Source organism: Setaria viridis, chromosome 4 (assembly GCF_005286985.2).
Source record: "Setaria viridis chromosome 4, Setaria_viridis_v4.0, whole genome shotgun sequence".
Taxonomy (NCBI): Eukaryota; Viridiplantae; Streptophyta; class Magnoliopsida; order Poales; family Poaceae; genus Setaria; species Setaria viridis.
The window spans coordinates 35,221,208-35,229,816 of NC_048266.2; the positions used below are offsets into that span (position 1 = coordinate 35,221,208).

The 8,609-nt window shown below is 45.3% G+C and overlaps 1 protein-coding gene across 1 annotated transcript; it reads left to right on the plus strand.

Annotated features, from left to right (window-relative positions):
• Positions 1 to 1,385: 1,385 nt before the first annotated feature.
• LOC140222663 (uncharacterized) lies at positions 1,386 to 8,609 on the plus strand. Its single transcript, XM_072293488.1, has 3 exons — positions 1,386 to 1,422; positions 1,859 to 1,930; positions 6,963 to 8,609. The coding sequence occupies exons 1-3, from the start codon at positions 1,386 to 1,388 to the stop codon at positions 8,531 to 8,533; spliced, it is 1,680 nt and encodes a 559-aa protein (XP_072149589.1). The 3' UTR covers positions 8,534 to 8,609.

Here is an 8,609-nt window from a genome sequence, read left to right on the forward strand (position 1 = left end):
GACAGTAATGGAGGAGTGAGAGAGAGAGTTAGGTGGGAATGAAGAATACCGTCCGAAGATGACATGTGACCAGAAGCACATGAGTCAACAACCCAGCTGTCGTCCTGCAGCGCCATCTAGTACAAGGCAGCAACCAGTTCTTCCTAGTCCCAGGTTGGTGCCTGAGTGGGCGCCTGTACGGGGGTGTAGGCGGCGTGGGCTTACGGAGGGGGGCCGAGGAGGCCAAGGGTGCCGACACGTCAGCCCCCACCGCCTTGACCGCCGGTTGGCTAGAAACCCGGGACGTCATAGGAGCCAGGCCCCGGACTGAAGCAAAACCACGGGCCGATGGGCCGTAGGGTCCCTTCACTGCTAGGGGCGCCTAGAAGCTATCGCCACCCTTCTTCTGCTGCCACTTCTTCTTGCCGCCGCCGCCGCCAGTGCGGCCGCCGCTGCCGCCGTCGCCAGTCTGGACAGAACCAGATGACGGGCGACACCCACCCGTACAGTTCGAGGATGAAGACGATGAAGGGTTCCCGGCGAGAAGGGCGGTGGAGTTGGATATCTTCTCCTCATTGGCTAGGTGAAGTTCCTTCACAAAGAGCATGTCCCGCGCCTAGGCGAAGGATAGGAAGCTAGCGGTGGAGTTAGCGATGTCGTCGGCGGTGTTGGAGAAGCGCGGGTTGAGACTGTGGAGGAGGTTCAGGACAAGCTGGGAGTCCTGAACGGGATGGCTGACGTCACGGAGGGCGTCAGCGAGGGTCTTCATATGGCTGCAGTACTCGGTGATGGAGGAGTCACCCTGTGTCGTGGAGTGGAAGTCATGGCTGAGGAAGATCGCCTGGGACTGCTTGTTGGCACGGAAGAGGCCCTCGATGGCAAGCCAAAGATCCCGGGCGGTATGATCGTCATCGGTCATGGCAAGGTCGAGGACGGAGTCATCGACAGAGCCGAAGAACTAGGAGCGGACGCAGCAATCCGCTTGATATCGGTCGGAGTCCTGGGGACGAGGCACCACTGTGGGGTCGATGTGCGACTTGAGGCCTAACTTGCCGCACATGAACTTGAAGAAGGACGCCCACTTGGTGTAGACGGAGGACATCATCGTCAATGTCATGGGAATGTAAGACTTGACAGAGACGGTTGCGTAGGGGTGGATTACGGGTGGTGGTGCATGAATAAGATGCAAACCGCCACCAGGGGAAGCGCCACCGCCGGCGCCAAGAGGAGGCCTGGGGGGTGGCACAGGGGCACCACCGCCGACGTCGGGAGGAGGCGGACTAGGAGGCGGCGGCACAAGGACACCACCGTCGGCGCCAACAGGTGCGCCAGACGGTGGCACAGAGCCACCAGCAGGGGTGGTGGCGTCAACGGACACGGAAAAGTCAGCGGAGGAGAGGGTGGCCATGGCGCGTGGCAGGGAGGGGGCGTACGCGACAGAAGGTGCAGCGGAGGGGGGGCGGTAGCGCAGCAGAAGGGGCACCACCCTAGGGTTACACATGGGATAGGAGGGAGGCGCTAGGGAGAGGAGAGGAGGCCCACAATATAATCTCGTGATACCATGTAGAGAAGTACATGGGAAACACCACACACCCTAACGGGGGGTGACCTCTATATATATGGCCAATATGGCTTGAAGTACAAGAAATACATCAAGTGTACAAGGAAAGGATAAATACATCCTAATATACACATATACTTCCTAATAAATTCATTTGAAAAAAATATGAAACCAATTGCATTAAATTTGTAAAATCAAGCCCGTGCTATTGGTAGCTAGTTTGATGTTATTTAGATCTTCTAAATTTAGCTTTCTTGGAGTTTTTACCTAGATGTAATGGCAATTAATTTATGTTGTGTCATATCTCGTTGTCTTCAGACCCGAGCTACGACCCGGAAGACTCTCAAGACCCCGACTACACCAAGGGGGATCCCAACGTCTACGAACAAGGTGTCATTTCACTTCCAATCATATAGATCCTATGCATGCTTAGTTGCTAGCGCTTTATTTATGGTGCTTGGATGATGATTGATTGCATAGCCTATGTTTCTAGTCATGCCTTGATAATTGTTTATCCTATTTTCTTTGTTACCTACTTGTGGACTAGCTATCGACCCCTAGCTAGTTCACCTTATTATATCCATATACATGCTTTTGAGTTATGGATGGACATATGCCATGATTTTGGTGATGGGATTCCTTGTACACTCTCGCGTGTGTTTTGGGTGAGTGTGATTCCTTGACATGTTTTGGCGGGAGCGAGCCACGGTTGGTACTGAGGAGGGCCTTTCCAAGGGAGAGCGTTCTGGACTCTCTCCACGCCCTGTACCTGTGGCGGGTACCTTGTTTGACACTGAGGAGAAGGTGGCATACTTGTACGTTGCAGGTACTTTGGTACATAGTTGTGGAGTTGAGTGCTCGCTCTCAGCCCCTAAGGACCGAGTCAGTTTACCACCAGTCATAGTATCTATTTTTGTATATATCGTTCGCCTTGTTATGGGAGGGGTTCGATCCGAGACTAGTGGTGGATAGTGCTTAGCCTGTAGGCGGATTGGAGGATCAGTGTAAGGAGTTCAAGGTGTTGACCTGCTTTAACCAGACTGCACCGTGACGTGGGTAGGTTTCACAGCTTCGACGTCCTCAACTGGTGATGACGTGCCCTGCAGTTAAGGACGGTTCTAGACTTGAGGAAACATGAGAGTCCTAGCCACCTACTAGGTCTTCGGCCATTAGATGGGGTTTGGACAGCTGATCCCCGTTCACGCTCCATCCATGCCAGTATAGATGTACAACCTCTGTAGAGTGTATAAACCTATAGCTATAGCCCGTGTCCACTGGTTATGGACAGCACTGTTGACTGCTACTTCTGACTAGATTTATATTATACTTCTACCTTTCCTTCTTTGAGATAGGCTGGCGTTTGCCGTTGAGATATGAGGGAAGGGAGTTCTCACATCCCCTAGTGTGTTTGGGTGCTGGATTCTTGGGTGAAGGATCAGGTGATTTGTGACGACTTCCTTGATGTGAGGTGTTGACCTCGGAGATGGTATTGCTTTAATGCATTCTTGATTGCTGCTGTCTACTGTTGCACATACCTTTACAGCCATATATATGTTGATCCATGCATATAGTATTATTCCCCCGTTTCCTTGGCTTGATGCTTTTGGAACTTGACATGGCATACCCGCTTCTCGGGTAGATGGTGGCTTTTCAGAGTCGGAGCCCGACTACGACTTCGACAATGACGGATTGGAAGACTAGAGAAGGTCCCTCGCTCAAGTCGCCTCTGGAGATGTTGTTCACCACGCTATGCGTTTTCGCTGCGTAGATGTTTTACCTTTCATGATTCAGTCCTAATGGACTTGTACCGGCATGAGCCGAAGTGTTGTACTTAATATTTATAATATTATTACTCTGTTGCTACTCTATTTTTCTGTGTTGGTACAGATTATACTATCTGAGACAAGGATTCGCACATGATAGCCTTCCTAGGACTATTAGGAGGTGCGTAGGCTTGAATTCTCAGAAATGGAGATTCGGCCCTGTTTCAGCTGGTATTAGAGCCATACTTGATTGTAGGACGATCTATGCGCTTGTAGTTTTTCAAACTGACGCGCTAACTGCCGCCAACATTTTGTAGATCTTGTCATAAAGATCTCAATGATGTAATCGGATTTGAAAATAGATATGATTGATGAGAGAGTAATGATTAATTAAAGAACATAGCCTTATTTTTCTTCTCAATGACATCAACGATTGCATCGTCCGTGAAAGCGATATTTCAATCTACCTGCATGGACCCACACACACCTCCGTAGGGTGTGCAATGACCGGTGCCCACGAGCCATGCAACAATAATTATGTCAGTACAGTGCAAGGTCACACAGAATTGTATTAGTACGGGTAGGGGTCACGCGATCCATGTTGGCGCGACAGGTCACGCGATAATGTGTTCCTTTCAGAAACCCCTTCCGTTACCACACTAAGTCAAACAAAACATTTCCATCAAAGCATACACTACTAAAATATAACAACTTATAGTTGCCTAAGGTTCCAAAGGATTCTATTTTACCTAGAGGATTCTTCTACGTTGCATTGTTATCATTTAAAGTCTAAACTGGTAGAGGATTCTTCCTCATATGATGGCTGACAAACAACGATGCTAATGGGAAGAAGAGGTTACTCCAACTAACCGTTGAATTGATGGAACTATTTTTCTAAACAAATAGTGTAGGCATTTCTCTGACAAGTAATGCTACTACAAACAAATTCTATATGAAAAAAACCTCTACTTACATGCTGATGTGGAAAGCAACAACCATGAATGATGATTTAATTTATAAGAGGATGAAGTGTGGACCAGAGTTTTTAATTTCGCTTTTAACTTTTTTCAGCCTCCTGCAAAATCATTGAAATTCGTGAAATTTTGTGAAATTCAGAATTTTTAGGCCAAATTTATGACCAATTTGAGAAAAAATAATTATTTACAAGCTTATCGAATGTGTACATGGTGGGAACTTTGATTGAGCATGCATGTTAGTCGTTTCTATGCCCCTGTGTAGATGCTTTTTTTATGTTTGTGCGATCCGTTTAATTCTTTTACTATTTTTATGTACATGAAAACACATGTGTGTGCCTCCAATGGAGAATCGACCTTTCGTCCCGCATGCTAATACCAGCCAAAACTATACCTGGAACAGTACCGGGTCTAACAGCTACCCCATCGAATACTAGTTTGTGACGTTGATAACACCAACCGGTACTAATGAACACACTCAAAATATCACGTGTCTAATGAACACACTCAAAATATCACGTGTTTGGAGGTACGCTCAAAATCAACACACTCACTCACTCAGCATGCATGTTCTCGTGGTGCGCATGGGAACTAAGAAGGCATTTGCAAATGGCAGGGGAAGTAGCAACTAACTTAGTTTTAGGTGAAAGAATGTCTACACCTATCACCTATATGCCACCGAAAGGTGAAAGCCAACTAACCCAATGCAAATTTAGAAAGCAATGGTTATGAAATGAACACTGTCCAAACGAAGCACATTTTGGTTATTTTTGTTCGTGCGGCGTACTAGGCCGTAGACGGAACAAATCCATCAGAGCGATAAATTGTTGTCCGGGAAGTTTCCTTGGAAGAATCCCTTTTTATACCTATCTTCTTTGCCCATTTCATAATGATGAAGTGTCGAATTGAATAAACTGGCCAGCTGATGGATTCTTTGCCTCATAGTTAATTAATGTGAAAGAATCATCCGACATGGCAATAAGCCAATAATCCTATCAACCCACGCGCTTTCTTGGCCGCTTCTGCAAATTGCAAAGCAACATCGGGTCACCAGCAGGTCAAGTCAACACACGGAGATAAGAGATTAGCTAAAGATGCAGTTGCAAAGCAACATCTCCCCGACTCCCCGGCCGGCCTAATCCATTTCCAACCGACCGGTGTCCATTTCCAAACAACGCGGTGGCGCTGCGGCGGCGTCGTTAGATCGAGGATGATATTTCGCATGATCTGCTCATCGTCTTCCGCGCAACAAGTGGGTGGGTTAATTTGTCAGCTGCGGTTTCCTCAGCTGCTTCCGGGGTGAGGCACTCGGAGGAATCTGCATTGCCACTGGCGGACGCACGGGGGGGGCTGGGGGGGCTGCAGCCCCCCGTTGGGCTGAAAAATTTTTTAACAGGTTTTGTTTTTAGCAAAAGCCCAGCCCAAAATAAATAACTATTGGCCTACATACTACCCAGCACAACCATCGCACGGCACAGCAAGCGTCGCACTCCTGCGTTCCGCGCCGCCGCCCCCGACGCCTCGTCCCGTTTCGACTTCCACGATCGCATCGCCCGCCCTCGTGGCCTCTCGCCTAATCGAGATCGGCGATTGCTGCTCTCCGGCCTCCACTGGACAGCGCCCGGCCGCCGCCCCTCCTGCCCTCCTCCAGTGAACGACAGCGCCGCCGGTCTCTAGTCCAGGAACCAGGACAACGTCCAGTGAGTGATCCTTCTTTATTTCATTTTAGGTTTATCTTTTCGTTATTAGTCTTAGAAATTTAGTCAATGATTGGAATTCGATTGGTTTTATTTTGTAGAATGGAAAAATATTATGCTAAGAAAGATGTCGCTGCTTCTACTCAAGAGAGACAACTTGATCAAAAGAGACCCCGCATTGAGCTTGATATGAATGATATAGTTGCTGATCCAGGTCTTAGAAAGCCAATTGATGAATTCCATCATGATATTAGGGATGATGCTAGGAGAGCGTATCTACATATGGGTCCATATCAACCAAATAGTGAGTATGAAAGAACATCGGGCAAAACTCAAACTAGAGGATTTGTTAAATCATGGTTTACTCAATTTGATTGGTTAGAGTACAGTCCTGCTAAGGATGCAGCCTATTGCTTTTATTGCTACCTCTTTAAGCCACCAGCTACAAGCAAGTTTGATAATGATGCATTCACCAGAGTAGGGTTTAGAAATTGGAAAAAGGGAAAGGATTCTTTGCTCAAGCATTCTCGATCAATTAATGGCTATCATAGTGTAGCAAGAAAACGGTCAATTGATTTCAAAAATCAAAGGCAAAGTGTAAACATGTGTGGGCAGTAACAACTGCAGCAGAAGAGGAGGCATATAAAGCTCGTTTAACTATAATGTTAGGCATCGCTAGATTTCTCCTTTTGCAAGCTCTAGCATTTCGTGGGCATGATGAGTCTAAAACATCCAAAAATAAAGAGAACTTTTTGGAGATGCTTGATTGGTATAGAAAGAAGGATCCTAAGGCTGCACTTGTGACCGGTGAGAATGCCCCAGGGAATAATTAAATGAGTTGTCCGAAAATTCAAAAAGATTTGGTTAGGGCTTGTGCAGAGGAGACAAGTGAATTAATTAAGAATGAAATTGGAGACCGTTGATTTGCGGTGCTTGTTGATGAGGCTCGTGATGCATCAATTAAGGAACAAATGGCTGTGGTTGTGAGGTATATATCATATATTTGTGTGTTTTATTTGTTTTGTTTTGTGTTTTCAATTGACCATTTGCCAATTTTTGTTTAATAGGTTTGTCAATGATAAAGGAAGTGTGATTAAGCGGTTCCTTGGCTTGCAACATGTTTCTGACACCACATCATCTTCACTGAAGGAAGCATTGGTTTCTATGCTTGCAAAATATGGGTTGTCTATTTCCAAGGTTAGAGGACAAGGTTATGATGGAGCTTCAAACATGAGAGGGCACTTTCATGGGTTGCAAAGGCTGGTATTGAATGAAAACCCCTTTGCCTTTTACATCCACTGTTTTGCTCATCAATTGCAGCTTGTGGTAGTTGCTGTAGCCAGATGTTGTGCTTCAACGGATGATTTCTTCAATTATGTCACTTCAGTTGTCAATACTGTTAGTGTTTCTTGCAAGCGAAAAGATCAACTTCTGCAGAAACAACATGATATTCTTGTTCAGCAATTAGATAGTGGTGAAATATCTCCTGGGAGAGGGAAAAACCAAGAAACTAGTCTTGCTAGGCCTGGTGATACACGATGGGGTACACATCACAAAACATTAGTACGTCTTCTGCACATGTGGGAACCTGTGCTTGAGGTGTTAGAGAATATTAGTGATGATGGAACTGATGGGGAAAAGAAAACTATAGCATCTAGATTGATAGAAAAAATGGAGTCATTTCAATTTGTGTTCATATTGCATCTTATGATTAGAGTATTAGGAATAACTGAAGACCTATCACAATGTTTGCAAATGAAAAATCAAAATATTGTTCGTGCAATAGGATTGATTGGTTCTGTGATGAGAAATATAAATGCCATGAGGGAGAATGGTTGGGATAATCTTTTTGAGGAGGTAAAAGCCTTTGCTGTAAAACAAAAGATAGACTTTCCTTATATGGAAGATATGATACCAGTAAGAGGTCGTTCAAAATGTCGTGGAGCCAAATTAGTGACCTACTACCATCATTTTCATCATGGGATTTTCATTGTTGTCCTTGATCAAGTAATTTGTGAGTTGAGCAATAGATTTCCAGAAAGATCAACTCAACTATTGAGATGTGTTTCTTGTCTTGATCCGACAAATGAATTTGCCAATTTTGAGATAGAGAAATTAGTTGAGCTTGCAAAGATTTATTATGCTGACTTCAGCGATTATGAATGTGCGAAGCTAAGAACTGAGCTTGAAAATTTCATTGATGAAGTCAAACATGATGAAGAATTTTGCACTTGTATTGATCTTGGTAGCCTTGCCGAGAAGATGGTTCAAACTGATATACATACACATTTTCCTTTGGTGTATCGCCTCATTGAGCTTGCACTGATATTACCAGTGGCAACAGCAACAGTTGAAAGAGCCTTCTCTGCTATGAATATTATCAAGACCGACAGGAGGAATAAAATGAATGATGATTGGATGAATGATAGCATGTTATGCTATATTGAGCGGGATTTGTTTGCATTCATCGAAGATGATAAAATTTTGACGCGCTTTCAAGGCTTAAGAAATCGTAAGATAAACTTGCCACGCAAGGTCCCAAGGTGCGTATTATTTTAGTATTTTTCTTCTTGTTTGTTATCTTGATCATTGAAGAAGTGTATGACATTTAAAAATTATGTAGCATTGGGCGTGG